Genomic DNA, 16,410 nt, shown 5'->3' on the forward strand with positions numbered 1-16,410 from the left:
CTTGTTGGAGCAGGTCCAGAGGAGGACCACAAAAACGATCTGAAGGTCTGGAACACCTCTGCTGTGAGGACAGGCTGAGAGAGCCAGATTGTTCAGCCTGGAGAAGGCTTTGGGGAGACCTTCTGGCAGCCTTTCAGTACTTAAAGAGTACTGCAAGTACTTACATCTTTCTATAAGAATCTTTTTAAGAGGGCCCTTAAGAGGACAAGGGGTGATGATTTTAAACTAAAAAAGTGGGGATTTAGGTTAGATATAAGGAAGACATTTTTTGCAATAAGGGTGGTGAAACACTAGTCCAGGTTTCCCAGAGAGGTGGTAGGTGCCCTGTCCCTGGAAACATTCCAGGTCAGGTTGGATGGGGCTCTGAGCAACCTGATCTAGTTGCAGATGTCCCTGCTCACTGCAGGGGGGTTGGAGTAGATGACCTCTAAAGGTACCTTCCAACCCAAAGTATTCCATGATTCTATGATGATTAATCATCACTATAACATTTTAGTAAAAGTGAAAAGACCTGATTTTTTGTAACCTAACTAGAATCAATCCAGTAGTCAAAAACCTGCAACCTAAACCAGGGATGATTAAAACTCTGGGCATTGAACCTGCCCTTCAAGATAGGTTTGTCTGGCCTCCAAGAACATCTGACCAAATTCCTGTGAGTTTGCAATTGCTGGGCTAGCAGTCGTGCCTATTTAGCAAGGAAACTGGGAATACTGAGGCACAGGGGAGTCTCTCTTGAGCATGGTTGTACCAGTCTGGGGGGCAGTTTGATTCTCTAGTATAAAGTCAGAGCATTTGTTCCAACTTTTTTGGTTCTGAGCTGGGGCAATTTAATCTGTTAATATGAAAATGACAGGAGGCCAAGGGACATGGGTTTTACTGATATATCTTTACTAACTATGAACTGCTTTGCTTCGAGGAGTTTACAAAATGAACCAGAGAAAAGGATATCCATATTTATCAAGAAGGCTCAGATTTCTTCAGATTTCATTTATCAGTTTTAAATCTTTGATACCATAGGATTTCATCTGAAAAACAATGCAAAACCAGTGATAAAATTGGAGGCCAAGATTACTTGAGATCCCGAGGTGTCAATCAAGCCTGGGAAAAATCTAAGTCTTTTGGATCTCTCATGGGCCAGTTTGTTTTCCTCAGTGGGCAGGCACTCCATGCCTTGCTGTGGTCACCTTTGTGGAGAGGCTCTGGGCAGATTCTGGCTCTCCACTGTTGCTAACCAACCAGGCACAGCCAGAGCACGTCCTGTCTGGTGTCCAACATGCCATCCTTTTAGAGTTGGAGGAGGAAATTATGAATCATGTGTGTCTGCACAGAGTCACTCAGGTCTACTGGCTTTGGATTTGTGATCAACGTGTGGTGCTGCTTTAAATGAAGTTGTGTCTGGACTAGTAATGTCCCCTTGGTCATCAGACATCCAAGCTGCTCTGTAGAAGCCAGCTCAGGAACAGCACAGACCCACACTGAATGTTTGTGGTTTCAGGTCTACATTATATTCACCAGCATCTCCTCTAAATGTCTTGCATTTTCTGCAATTTCTATGCCCTCAAGGATTTCTTTGACCTCCTCTATCCTTCTCTGCCATCCCTTAAGGAAGCCTTTAAATTAGTGACTGGTATTGGCTCTGTGCACTCTACTCACTCAAACAGCACTGTTCTGCTCAGGACATCCATTTTTCTTCACTTTAAACGAAGCCAATTAACTAAGAGTTTGCAATTCCCCAGAAAGTAATGGCAACAGTCAGTGTCCTCACCTTGGGGGAAAATACAGGCAAGGACTGGGTGTTAAATAAACATCAGTTTCAGTAAATGGAAGAAGCTGATAATGTCACTTGTATCAAATTACACAGAGACCTTTGCAGGATGTTTTATCTTTCTATCATAATTCTTACAAAAGTTTGAGGCTTATCTGACTATCCAAAATATCTTTTTTCCTTTGTATTCAGAAGGAATTTCAGAGACATTCAGGGCTTATACAAATATTCAGGAGCAGAAGGTACTCTTTATTACCATTGTGCCAGATATTGCAGGAAGGCAGAATGAGAAATCTAGGAAAGCCATGGAAATGAGAATTGCTATAATTCAATAACAGGTCCATTTGCTTTCTAATTAGATTTGATCACTTGAGTATTACATACTGTAGCTGCATGAGCATCTTATAAATACCCACCACATGTGACACAGGCACTTCAAAAGCATCATATAAACTGTAGAATAGATCTGCAGGAAAAGTTGAAGAAAAACATACATCTTAGTTCTTCCATTTCTTGGTAAATAATTTCCAGCTCTGAAATATAATTTTGTTTAATTTCACAATATTCAAAACCACTGTAAAATAACATCTGTAATAAATACTCAAAAAATAACTCAGATGATATTTTACTATTAGAGCTTATAGTAATGTCTGAGTAATATCATATAAACTGTATTATAAATAGCTTCACCAGCACCAAAACACAGAAATATCACATTTTACATAATTCACTAAAGCACATGGAATTTTGCCTAGGAAGGGTATTTTTCTTACTCTTATAGAGCCTATTTGGTATGCTTTAACTTGTAAAATGACTCAGTTACACAGTCCCAACATAGAGCAACGTGGAAAATATGTTAAACCAATGTGGGAGCAAGGGAGAATTACCAAAGTGTACTGGCTATTCACAGAAATTCTACTGCTCAGCCTGTTCAGGATTTCTAGCCTTATTTCACTCTGATAACAAGCAAGGTCTGCCAACTAAGGTCTTATACTGGGATTCAAAAACTCTGGTTTCATGTGACCTTGGACAGGTTTTCTGCCTCAGCATCGTAGCTTATAATAATGTTTCCTTCTATCTCTAAAGACTGTAAGCTCTCAGAAGCTCCCTGCCACTATTTTTTGTAAAGCAATTGGTACTGTGGGACTAAGATTAGAGCTGAGTTCAGTAAGAGTAGATGTGCAATCTTTAACACAAGACACAAAGTTAAAAATGTTCTGATATTTAAGAGAGGTAGGTAAATGATGCCCTTTGCACCACTGGGGAAAGCACAAGGGACTTGCCCAGTGACAGTGTGCCTTGCTGACACAGCTCCTGAGTCACACCCTTGAACTGTAATGTACTGAAGTCCTCCAGATATACATGATCTAACAGAGAGGTAGTGGAGCTGTTAGCACATTCAAGTCTTTATTCAAAGCCACAGCAATAAGGGGAAATTTTCTTCATTAACTTCAGTGACCATTTTCTCTTAAATGCTACTACCCAGAGGAAAAAGTAATACAGAACAAGGCTGCCTGGCACCTAAGCTGCAGTTCAGGTGCCCTGTGCATTCAGCAGTTTCCAGCACAAGTTAAACACATTCTGGCACAAAGCACACGTGCAAATTTCATGAGAATGAAGTAGCATCAAAACTGCTAAGTAAAAACTGGGAACTGCATCAGATACATCTTCTGCATTACAGCATTGACAAAGCAGCTGGGAGTAAGCTGAACGAGGTAAATATGTAGCCTGAACATCTGGTAGATGGGGGCTGGCTGCCGTAGTTGAAACATCTGGAAAAGCAGCTTTCTGCCTCTCACCATTGCCCTGCACTTCAGAACTTCACCATCACAGTCACAGCCATCTCCTGGCTAACTAACAGCAAGTCAGTCAGACTATCTAGGCTGAAACCATTTCATTCCATCACAGCACCAAAGCTCATTTTTAGAAAATTACTAATTCATTTGTTTGCACCCTAAAGGTAATGATTTTAGAAGGGAACGCGATGCTGTATCTCCCTTAGAAATTACACATAGCTGACATGGATCTTCTGGGGTTCTCTGGCTTCTCAAATCATCTCATTTTTGTGTGCTGTCACACAGGAACAGTGTGATTGTGGTACAGGAGAGAGGATGGCCTCTTTGGGGAGACATGAGGGAAAGGAATGATCCTATAAATACAAACGGTACACACCACAGTAAAGGTTAATATCCACCTCTCTACATGTCCCAGCCATGACCTAGCTCTGGGGATTATCACTGGAATTCTCCAAAGATTCTGAAGTTGTTCCTATTCAGGATCTTTATTTTCCTATTCAGGATCTTTATTTTCAGTTTTACTTTGTGCAACAAAACCATGTAAAGTATGCAGAATGAACTGAGGATATTTATACCTCTCACTCCCTCCTCCAAAGGCAGCAGGAAGATCACACTACCTACCACAAAGGAGCCATCTTAGAGCAGCTCTGCTTGTGAGGCTGCCCATGGGGCTAGAATCCGAGGCATCAGGAGTCTCAGAAGAGAAACCAAAAGCTAAACAGACCATGCACACTGGCCTGCAAGGTACTGAGGCACTTTGCTGGGACAGCAGAAAGGAGAAAAAAAACAAAAGGCAAGAAATCTGCCTTGTTCTAAGTAATTAATGGAGATGTCTTATGAGCTGCCTGCTGAAATTATTTTAGAATACTAACACTGCAATGCACTTTCTTCTAAAGTCACAAGGGTTTCCTTACTGACAACGCTTGAAATGTTTTACTGATTTATCAGAATCTTTGTGGTTTATAGCTAGCTGTGAGGAAAAGAGTTTATGGCAGCTGACTCGGTCACAGCCTTGCCATTTTCATTACCCCTAGTGACCAGATGGCCCAAGCACTCCACATTTCTAGGCTCTGCAGGTTCTGTTGTTGCAGTGATACCTGCTGTTCACAATGCTTGCTCACGTTGCCGTTTCAGACCCACAACTCTTGCTGCCAGGAGAAACACAGCCCCAGTGAGAACTTCTGCAACAAAGGAGATCCAGACTAGTGCCAGCGACCAGCCAAATCTGATGTCGATCTCTACCAGGAGGTCCTTGCTCCGCAGGAGGCAGACAGCTTCTTCAAAGGCAGCAGCTGAATATGCAATATAGACACTGATCCCAGTAAGTGTTACAAGAGCTGAGAAAGAAAAACACATTCAGCTACTTAGCATCCACTGCAGAAAACAAAAATAATGAGGGCTTCTTTGCCACTCCCGCCTATCCACCCAGGCCAGATAGCAGTTAGCCTCTGCTTACCCTTGAAATCCAGATAAGGTTGCTTTAAGGGGAAGGATGAGGGAGAAGTAAAGGAAGGGTTATTTTTGTCCACTGGGTTTCATGTATTTTCACTGTTAAATACTGAATCAAAACATGTAACAGTGAGCCTCCCACAACAAAAATCCAGTTGTGTCTTTTACAGGTATTCAATGCATGTACATCTCTGTTTTCAACACTGTATTGGGATGCACATTGATTTCTCATTGCTGTGCACCACACACAGTTGCCTACCTTTATGCAAGAAAGCCCATGGTAACAGAGGTTCTTGCATTTCATGCCAGTGGCCTTTAGGCTATTTTCTAATTTTGAGTATTTTAAGTTTTCAATGTTCAACGTAGATCTTGGTCTTTACTGTCAGCTCCCATCAAGTGTTGTGGAGTCACTTCTGAATAACTGAGCTAAAGATATCCTCGGAGCAGACTAAAAAAAAGTTAATAAAGGCATGCAAACAAACAGCCAGACATTTCCAGAACAAAAGGACTGTACAAAAGCCAGCAAAGTCAGGGATTGGCACATGTAGCACAAGTACATGCTACATCCTGGGCCTGGCATCTATGTCACTCAAAGGAATAACTTTGTTGGATCAGTGGCAGGAAAAATGCAATATAAAGGCCCTGGACTGAAGGACTGTAGCCCAGGGAAAGTTACTACTGGAACACCTGCAGGACAAGGTAGTGTCTTACCTGATTCTGAGGGAGTACTAAACCACGGTGTAAGGCTAGATGAGGCTGCACTGTTGCCAGAAAGAAAAGTTTGAGCAGAGGCATTGACTGGTTTGTGGATATTTTAAATAAGGTATGCTGAGTTTTGTGATCCTCCTTAAACGTGGCTGCATTTCAAAAAAATGGGGAAGCATGTAGGATGTGCTGGGATGTGGAACATATCAGTTCTGGTATTTTCAAAAAAACCTCATGTTGTTGGAGTTGCATCATAAAACGTTTCTTTCTGCTGAGACAGAATTGTCTAATCAATGTTGAACTTCATGAACTGGAATATCCTGTAAGAGTCTGCATGGCTGTTACACCCAACAAGCCCCAGTGCAGCTGAACAGCTGAGCAGTGCCACCCGAGCAGGGGGGGGATGGTCTCACACCAAAGGCCACCCCACAGTCTGTTCACACTGCCCTGGGAAGCAGCACTAGCTGCATCTTCAGAACATACCCAAACAACCCTCTCCTAATACTGTCTTTATCTCTCCTTTGCCTCTTTGCAACCCCAAGTGCCTGAGAAAGGCACAGCACTCCACTCCTCAGCAGGGTAATCATGCTTTACACTGCACAGCTTTTCATCTTTCACTTCCTACTTGCAGTAGTTTTCAAACAGCCTAAGCCTTTTTAGTGAATACAGCTTTCTGATGTTCTAAGGAAATAGAGCTTACTTTTTTTTTTCCAGAAGAAAAGCATAATGGGGGTGGTTAGTCTTTGTAAGAGCATCTCAGACTAAAAAGGTCAGTCAAGACTTGGAGACAGCTGCATTTGCTTCCAGCAATCTCTTAGCATTCTCTTCTTAGAAACAGGACTGTATAATCAGCTGATGAGGGCCAGTACTGAGGATCCCCATTTCTGTTGGGGAAATTTGTCTCAAATTACATTGTGAAACAGTACTGAAAAGCTATTTGGAGAGGAAAATGGAGATGGATTTAAATCCAGTTTTCCTACTTTGATAGAATGCTTTTGGATTTAATTCATAAATCACTTTCTAAACCACAGAAGTTTTGGTTATAGAAACAAAGTAATAGAAAACAAAATGTAAAAGAATTTCACTAGTTTAAAAGTGGAACATTACACTCTGACTAAAATAACTCTTTGGGGTTTCCTTTCATCAGCCAGTTTGGGGACACCACTCTAGTTCAAAAGTAGCAGTGAAGCTAACCCAGGAATGATCAGGCACCTTTCCCCTAGAAGACAGTGATGTTTGTCAGATATAATCTCTTACTGTTTAAAATGATTAAGCCAAGTGCTTGATACAGTACCTCCAAAAAGAAAGAGCAGCCCTGTCATTAGAAGCAGCAGGTAGGCCCTGGCAAGGATACTGATGAATCCAGTCATTCCTCCAAAAATCATCAATATCAGGCTGAGGGGCATCAGGATGACAAATGTTCCGTGCATGTCTGTAAAAAATGAAGAATGGTAATAGTTTAATATTTTATTATGGAGTCATTGGATGTACAAGTACTTATTGAGTACTGAGCCCCTGCTGGACAGCCTCTTGGGTTTTCAGTTTCAGTCGGCAGGACAAACGTGTGGTACGGAGAAGGTGGTAACATACAGAGCAAGCCCTCCACGGGATCACAGCCTGTGCTTCAAACAGAGACCACAAATATTTCACATCAAGTAGTCACTGCAGATCTTACTCAAAAGCAGCCCTGGCTATCTGAACCATGAGATCACAGTGAGTGGCACTTTTCTCTTTGGGTGGCGGGATACAGCAGATGCTTTGGTTAAATGCCTTCTTTTCTGCCACACATCCTCTGCTGAACTGATCTAGCAAATTGTTGACCTTTTCTTCTACTGCAGCTGACCATCAATTGGAGGTAAATTTTCCCATCCAGCTCTGATTCTGCATCTGTCATTGTTTCCTATAGCAGCTTCACTAAGTGCATTAACCTATCCTGGTCGCTTCCTCCCATGCTAAATGTTTCACATCAGTCTTTCTTGATCCCTGTAACATTTTAATAGCTGTGTAAACAGAGGGTTGCTATGTATTTTTTCATATCACACTGTTTTTTTCCATCATAAACCATCTTTGTGTCATTGTTCCCTCTCATGTAATCTATCCACAGATTGAATCCAACCTTCTCTAGAATAACAACCAAAAAAAAAAAGTAATTACAGCTTTCAGTATCAATTTATTTCATACCAGAGTGAAGTGCAGAGTTACTGAGAAAGCAAACTTAAAATCCATTTTCTGAAGGGCTAAAGGCTTCAGTATCTCTCACAGTTTCACAGAGGAACAACACCACAGCATTAGCTGGTTCCCAAGGAAAAGGAGTCAGTTATGAGATCACAATTTGTGTGTGATCAGATGATCAGGTTTTTTAAGCCCCTGTAACTGCTCACTGAACTGGGGGTACTCCACCTGCCACTGGCTAAGGATCCACCTTATCCTCTTCAGTATCAATATGAAGACAAGACACAATCATGTACATATCTCTGTCCAGAACCTTGGAACTAAGGGAACCTTGGGCTAAGAAACCCAAACTTAAAGCAATTCTCAGACATTAATAGCCAGATAAATCTTCAGCTCACTGTGTACAAACCAGTATGCCAAAACTGTCTGCAAATCTTCGTTGAATTCTAAGAGGAGAAACAGCCACAAAACTTAGTTCAGGAGTATTATATAACTGGAAGTGTTTGTCAGGGATGTGATGCAAAATGATGAGACAGAATAGAAATCTGGCCTACAATTTAGTTCTCATATCCCAGAGAGGCAGCAGGAGCAGGCTCATCTTCTGCCCCATTTGTGCTTCCTGAGGTCATTGGGCCTGATTTTGATTCCCCACCATTTTGACATCCATGCATTCTCTTGGATTTGGTCTTGTATGTAAGAGGTGAAAAGGCCTTAAGGGGATAAAAATCTGATGCAATTAACATTTTTAAAAATAAGAATGTAAGAACAGTGCAACTCTGTCCTCAGACCTGGCTTTGCTGCTGGAAAGGAAGAAACATAAGCAAGCTCATCACTGGGCCTGTGCTTTGTGATTTTCCAGGTGCCCCTCACTAGTCAAAGTTGCTGCTTAACAAACTACACCTCAGGACAGCAGCACTAACAGTTGCTATTTCTCTGACTTTCCTTTTCATGGTGTGATTCCAGCTACTGCAGCTGGGACTGTAACCTTAGCCAGGACCAGTGCTGGTGAAGAAGGTAAGGCTCTGAATGCAACCTTTGGGAGCAAAGGGAAACCAAACCCATACCAGAGATCCTCCTGGGGAGTCTCATGGATCACATTAATGATCTGTGTCAGTTGTGTGCAGCATCAGGATAACTCTCACTTTATGGTCTCTCAGTGACACTGTTGGTCTCAGGGACATCTCAGCTGAACCTCACATCCCACTGGGACAGAGCCTTACTCTTCCTACACTCAGATGGGACCACACTACTCAGGAATCACATGCAGCTTGTTAAAAATCCAATATTTAAAGGATTGTATTTGGTAAAAAAAGCACTTTTAACACCTCCAGTGTTCTAGTTCAATACCTAATACCCATTTGTCCCTCTCCTATGGAACCTGCAACTGTCTGGGAAACTTATTCTAAAATGCTGCCATGGAAACCGCTCAGGAATCTGGATTCATGCCATCTGGCCTATGATATTACACCATTATATTCCTTGATTAGAGGGACAGAGTTTATAGAAGGACATGACTTAACTTTACTGTGTTTCTGTCTTCAATCACCATCTGTGAAAGAAGTTAAATCATTTATTTTGCCATCATTTTGGTGTGGTTTACGTTGTGTTGAAATATTTATCTATTATATGTATAAGTGTCTTCATTTTTATGAAATTAATCTAGTATTGAAAAAAAACACCAACCTAAGCCTTTTGCACAAGAAGAGGTATGTGCACTTTCCTGCAAAACAGGACTCAGTTTCCCACACCTATTTCTCAATGCCCAAGTTCCCTGTCACTCCAACACAAAAGATCCAATAGTTTAATCAGGAAAATACGGAAGCAAACTGATGAACATTTAAAAAATACTCAATTTTTTTGTAGCAAAAAGTACATGAGTTGCTTGATCTGAGTTACTGAAGTTCTACATCAGTGAGCCAAAGCTGGTTCACTAGAGGTCTGTAAGAACAACACCTGCAGTGTGTGTCCAGGCCTGTGACTTTGCAAGATGTTTCATAATTACCACCCAACACAGTTCTTGATTAGTTTTTTATAACAGAAATCTGTGGAATGAACTAAAAAACCTGAATGGTGTCCAAAGTAACCAGCTGCAGGTCTATCAGTTTTGTTAATCATCTCCTGTTAACATGCTGGAGCTTAACTGCTTCAAACTAACTTTGGATTTGTTTGCACAGCTTGTAAGGGCAAACAGTCTCTAGAAATCCGTAACAGTCACCTCATCAGAAATACTCCAAAGGGCAGCAGGTCAGAAGAGCTTAATTAAGGACCTGTTTATCTTCCCTAGCAGTAACTAAATAGCCAGTTAGAAAGACAGAAGCCTCCAGCTGAAACAGAATGCTGACAGTAGTTAAAAACAGTGGGGTTGCTCTGGAAAGGTTGGGTATAGCCAGGAAGAAACAGTGCACTGAGAAAGTCTGACCTGCTTGCAAGGAAAGAAGGAGGGAAGAAAAACAACTTAGAGAAACGACAAGCAACAGAAAAGAACTGCTGTCTGTGGCTAAATGTGAGACTTCTGGGTATGAACCCCAGGGACACAAAGGCCTGGGTACCCTCCTGTTCAGCAGAGAGAAGACAATGGTGGAAGAGAGCTCACAGGGTCAGGGTACCCCAGGACACTTAGCTAAGCTCTGGACTTCGTGTCACATGTTTTGTCTTTGTGCTCTTCTCACACAACGAGTCTCTCAGCTGAAATGGAAGAGAAATTGCAGATAGCAGAAGTAAAATGATGCCTGACTTGGGACAGGTGGGCGTTAATGAAAACCTTCAATATTAGGAATGGGTAGAAAGATGATGTTGAAGTTATCTCAGATTTCTGCATATATTTACTATAATATGTACAGTAAGCATTGAAGCAAAAAGATGGGGAGAAGTGTGAAAGCAGCTGGTTAGTGACTGTTACATGCTGTAAGGCAATCCAGTCTAGTTTAACTATACTATTAAACTAATTTTGTTGAGGAAGAAACAAGGCAGCTGTTATGTTAGAACTGAGGTCTCAGTAACTGCCCCTATTGCAAAGGTTGCCCCCCTGCAAAGAGCCTCATGGTTCCAGCTACACTGATATCTGAAAAAGAAAAAATAAAAATACTCTAGGAGAATAATTTAAGCAGTTGTGCACAGGCAGCTGCATGCTCCAGTCTTGGTTTTGTAACAAGAAAACCATTTTCTTCCAGCCATATGTAAGTGGAAACCACATCCATTAACTGATCATCTCTGGATGGCTCAGCAATAGAGAAGAGCACTAAAAAGTGACTTGTAAGAAGAAGTCAATCAATGGCTATGATGCTCATGTCCCTAACAAAAAATCAGGATTGCCAGAGGCTTAATCATACCCTGCAGGTACCTAATGCAGCTGGAGCAAACCAGGCAGCCGTTAAGAAATAACAGGAGTTCCTCTCATGTCTTTTTCATAACACTACCCCCAGCTCTGCACTGCAGATGAGACCCTGCACCAGCTTGGGGTGCAAAGCTAAGATTCAAAAGGAATTACATGTTTTGTCATTCTGCATCCGTTTGCATCTTTAGACCAAAACAGTCTCTTAAATTTTGGCCAGGTAATATGTTACATATGTTCCTTTGTCAAAAGAAAAAAGAAAACAAAAAGCTCGTGGCAATTTGGTTTAAAACTTTAAGAGGAGGGGAGAAGTCACACACAAAAAATCTCCACATTTGTAAGAAATTTCACCATGCTTTGGAAAAACCTCAGTCAGGGCTTTCTAAGATCAGCAAATCATAGAATGTGTAGTTCAAAAGAATACAGATGGAAGTAATTTTTGTGTTATCAAGCAGGGGTCACTATCCAGCCGTAACTGAGGCACACAGGAGCAGGTTACTTGGGTTTCCAGAAAGTCAAGCTCACAGAAGAGTTCAGACAGGGTATGTTAGCATCCAGCAAAGGCATTACATTCTTCTTTTGACAGCTCATCTGTCCTGCACTAAGTCCAGAGTACAACCTGATTTTGATTAGAAATATTTACAAAATTGTTCATTTTGCAGGGATTGCACTGGTGCTGTCTTTAGCTAAATCCATACTGGTATTTGCTAACTACTAAAAATACAGACTTTGGTAAATGAAAAATATTTTTATTACAAAAACATCCAAGAGTAACCTTTCCCCTGTGCAACTTGTTGGGTTTTAGTTGTTTTGGGGAGTTTTTTTGAAAGAAATTATTTTACAAAGCCGCAAGTCTCAGTGAAATTTTTTTCAGTAATTAAATACTGCCCTTCCTTCTACACACCAGCTTCTTCTGGATGTGATCCCTGACATTTAGATGCTATTTTGAATGTTATGTTTCCTCTACTGGAAAATGGCAAAGCTGCTCAGAACTCCTGATGCAGCTTCCTTTGATGCCAGAGAAGACATCCTCCTTTTGCCATACAGGGAGAGATGGATTCACCTCACCATGAAAAGAACTTGCTCTTTCTGCTTGTCTCCCATAGCTGTCACAGAAGAACACACGGCAAGGTAAGATATCTGAGATGTCTTTGCTGACAGGTTTCAGCTTAAGAGGTGACTTTCAAAGAACTATATTTAATCCTAGTGGCCACCAAGAGACCCTATGAAGTGTATAAAGTGTGAAAAGTGACACTTCCACTTTAATCCTATATGAGACAGAGGAACATGTGCATCTCCAGTAAAAAGATCTTTTATGTAAATGCAGAAATTTCAGAAAAGCTAGTGCTAGGTAGTCTAGTGGGGTATTTCTTTAGATGGTGGCTGATGTTTGAAACAAATATATAACCATGCCATAATGAAATCTGTAATAGGTAAACATTTCATAAATAGTGGGTTTCAGGGAGAGGGAGTGGCAAGCAAAGAAATGGCAACTTAATATCCACAAGAAGTCATGCTTATGTCTAACCCATTAGAGAAATTGGTTGAGTACTCCATGATGTGAAAATACATCATGCTCTCTGGCTTAACAAGACACAAGTTGATTACCTGAGTAATACTGCTAGTAGCACAGAAGTTCAACTTGAAAGCCCAGTTTTCTTAATTTGCCAGGACCTCTATTTGAAGTACACAATAAACCTAAGAGGAATCTTCTGGGGGAGAGCAGGAGAGAGATTGGAAAGGTGGAGGGAGGGAATGTGAAGTCTTTTCATCCTCTAATGAAGCATTTGTCTTCTGGCAGCGCCCAGCACTTCTGTTGCCATTTAGACCCAGCTCTTTGAGCTCAGATACAGACTTTCTTCCACCTTGTCAGCACTTGTGTCTAGTTAAGACATGCTAGGAAGAGTATGAGAACTCCAAAGAATCTGCAACAGGATTCCTGTTGTGTTACTTCAGTGCTTACATTAGGAGACAGCACTTGTAAACCTTCTTAAGAATAACTGGAGACAAACACATTTGATGTTCTCAGAGCTCCTGAGATTCAGTGTGCCAACAGAAGAGCAGCAAATATGGGTGTACAGCTAGACAGAATGAGCTTAATTCCACCTGAATGTGCCTCATGCAGAGAGCTGCACAGGCACACACTGAGAAAAAAAATACTTTTTGAAGTAACTGGTTAAAACTGTGCAATGAGCCTGTTTGCCTCATACAGCAATACACAAAGAAACTGCTGTCACTACAATGGAATCCACGATCCCAGAACTCTCCTCTGAAATTCCAGTAAAATGTGTTGTGGATGAAGGTTTGCCCTGACACGCCTAAATATGGTTCAGTGACCATGGCCAGAAAATATTTAAGAAAGAACTGTAAGGCTGTAGTAGAAAGTAATATCTCAGTATTTAACAAATCTAGATGTCACTTAGGAATAAATATCTGTATTTCATAGAAGTAAGAAGTACTTTCTACATGTAGGTACTTCCTACATTCAGCTGCTATTGCTGTGCATCTGTATCCTCACCACACTGAAACTGCACTGAAGGTGAACATCTGAAATACCAAAAAGTTCACTTTGTAGGGCATTCTGATCAAACCTGGTAGGTTCTTTCAGTAAAGTGTCTTTGATTTTTTTATCTTATTGCTTTTAGGCAGTGCACACCTGCTTATACTAAAGTCTGCAAGTGTCTTTGCAGACCTGAAGTTTCTGTACAGAAACTTAAAAATAGTACTTGACATGAAAGCAAGAGATAATTTCTCTGAGGCTCTGAAGAGTCTATAAACACAGTTATGAATACAATTTTAAACTCATCTTCACTACTTCCTTAAAATTCATGACTATCAAAGCCGTCCTTTGTTTCCAAGCCAACATAATTTTTCTAACCAAAAGATCTCTGTCTAGTGTCTGCTTTTTTTTTTTTTAATTTTGCAGAATTCAACTTCCACTGAAGAGCTGTAATCTAAAATCTTGCCTGAGAAAAGTTACAGACTTATCTTTTGCAAATATGCACACAAGTTTTGAAATGCTAATAACTTTATCCTGAAATTTTAGACTGTCCCGAACATAATATTTGAGGTGCCCATGCTTGAAACGTGATCAGACTGGTTAGGTTCAATTAACTTTGAAACTTTAAAAGCCTTAAAACAATAATCCTCACAGTTTTCAGCAACATCAAGCAGCCGAGGCCATGGCCATCTGCTTAAGCAAGGCAGACTAAAGAAATGGCACCTTTCAGTTTGAAAGCACAGCAAGACAATCTGTGCAGTTAAATCTTGAACCTGTCAATATGCTCGTGCAGCTGTTTCAGTAGCCCACGGGGGCCTTATTCCTACTTTAACTTTAACTGCTGCAGCACAGCTACATCAGCATCAACACCTCACAGGCTTACTTTGCCATGTGTGCTGCACTTTCAGCTCTACCATGAGATGCTGCTCCAAGAGACTAAAGACACTCTAAGTCTCTGTGAAGTATTGCCCAGGGAAATGGCTGTTCTGAGGGAGAGAGCACCACTTTCAGACACGGGACAAATGCATATATCCTGTTTGGAAGGGGAAAAGAGGTAAGTAAATAAAAATTTTAAAAATCAAGCCCGTATACAAGCATGTATGAGCTAAGTATTGTGCAGAGCGTGATGCAAAGAAGCTAAAACATCTTTCAGGAGAAGCCTAAAATTATTTGAAAATACTTACTCTGGACATTCTGAAAACATCCTGACACTGACAAATGAATCTAAAGGAAAAAGATTAAACACCAATCAATGTAGTTAGAAACTTAAAATAATCTTCATGAACACGATGTTCTTCAAAGACTCTGAACACTGCTTTTAGTCATTGATTTATTTTCTTGAATTCCCACATACTTACGGGTTTTTTCTTTGCAAGAAATCCCACTCAAAGTATAGGTAAGTAGCTGTCTTAAATATTAGTTTAAATGTGTACTTAAGCATTTTCAGTGATCAAACTCTTTTGAGGGGATTTGGAACACTTTTGCCTTTTATCCCTCTGAAGAAAGTAGATGAACTTGACATCAAATGGATGGTTATTCCAAGTCAACCCACTTAAAGATGACACGTGGTGACAGATACTGTACAGAAGCCAAGTAAAACACCATCTCAGAGAGCTCCTGCTCTGACCCAGAAATGGGGGCTTGTAAGTGGCCACGGGGGGAGGGAAGGCTGGATGGAAGTACAGAAATAGTACAAAAGTTACTCACACAACAGCTGTCTGTGCGAATCAGTGATGTTTGCGTTCCCATGCCAGAAGGGGTTGATCAAAGGGTAACATTCGCTCCTCACTAAGAGAGAAGGGAAAAAACATTGAGAGAAAGTGATGCTATAATAGCTTATTGCAATATAGCCTCTTTTTTTTGGTGGGCACATGTAATTCATAAAATATTATCTGCTTTAAGATCATTCATTACTAGATATGAAAGGGAAGGAGGGGATTTTCAGTACCCAGCATGGGAGCTTCTGCTCCCACGGGGCCTGACCGCTGAAGTCATGAGGGAAACATCTGCTCATTTCAGTGGGGTTCAGGGTTCAGCCAAGGGAAGAATTCCTTTAACCTGCTCCTTCTCCTCTGCTCCACTGGAAGTAATATCCTTTCTTGCTTATGATGAACACTACTTCTTGTTTTTAATGGCGGAAGCAAACCCAAAAGTAATGTGCCTGGCATATAAATTAAACTAAATGGGGAAAAAACAGTAATATCCAAATAGGCTTTATGGACGTTTTATCAAAATCCAGAGCTATGAAATACCAAGTAGGACCAAACACAGTACAGTTACCTGGTGAACTTGGCGAGTCTTTCGTCATGTACATTTAGTTAGCATGGGATTAAGTTTTATTTATATTTATATTGTTTATATACATTCCAAAGTAATAATATTTACACTGTGTTTATATTAGTATTACTTTATGTATATAAAAATAAATATTGTTTCATATTGTTTATATTGCTATCCTTTACATTATTATTTAGCATTTTAATAGATTTAACCTAGAACTTTCGCCCTTTAATTCCCCGAGTAAAATGAAACGACATCTCCTTCTGTATGGTTAACGTTTATTAAATTAGTCTGAATTAAAAGGTCATGTAAAATTAGGCTAATGTGGCAGAAAACTCGCTATCCCCACGTCTCCTTTGGCAAGTAACACATAAGACCCTAGGCAAAGCACCGCCGACGGGCACAGGGCCCC

At 40.7% G+C, this 16,410-nt stretch overlaps 1 protein-coding gene across 1 annotated transcript; it reads right to left on the bottom strand.

The window, feature by feature from the left end:
* Positions 1–4,665: 4,665 nt before the first annotated feature.
* On the bottom strand, positions 4,666–16,026 carry TMEM114 (transmembrane protein 114). Its single transcript, XM_008944778.1, has 4 exons — positions 15,999–16,026; positions 15,426–15,506; positions 7,010–7,147; positions 4,666–4,898 (listed from the first exon to the last, which is right to left on the bottom strand). Exons 1-4 carry the CDS (start codon positions 16,024–16,026, stop codon positions 4,666–4,668), a joined length of 480 nt encoding a protein of 159 aa, XP_008943026.1.
* Positions 16,027–16,410: the final 384 nt, after the last annotated feature.

The sequence above is a fragment of the Merops nubicus genome, unplaced genomic scaffold, assembly GCF_000691845.1.
Source record: "Merops nubicus isolate BGI_N331 unplaced genomic scaffold, ASM69184v1 scaffold15147, whole genome shotgun sequence".
NCBI classification, from domain to species: Eukaryota; Metazoa; Chordata; class Aves; order Coraciiformes; family Meropidae; genus Merops; species Merops nubicus.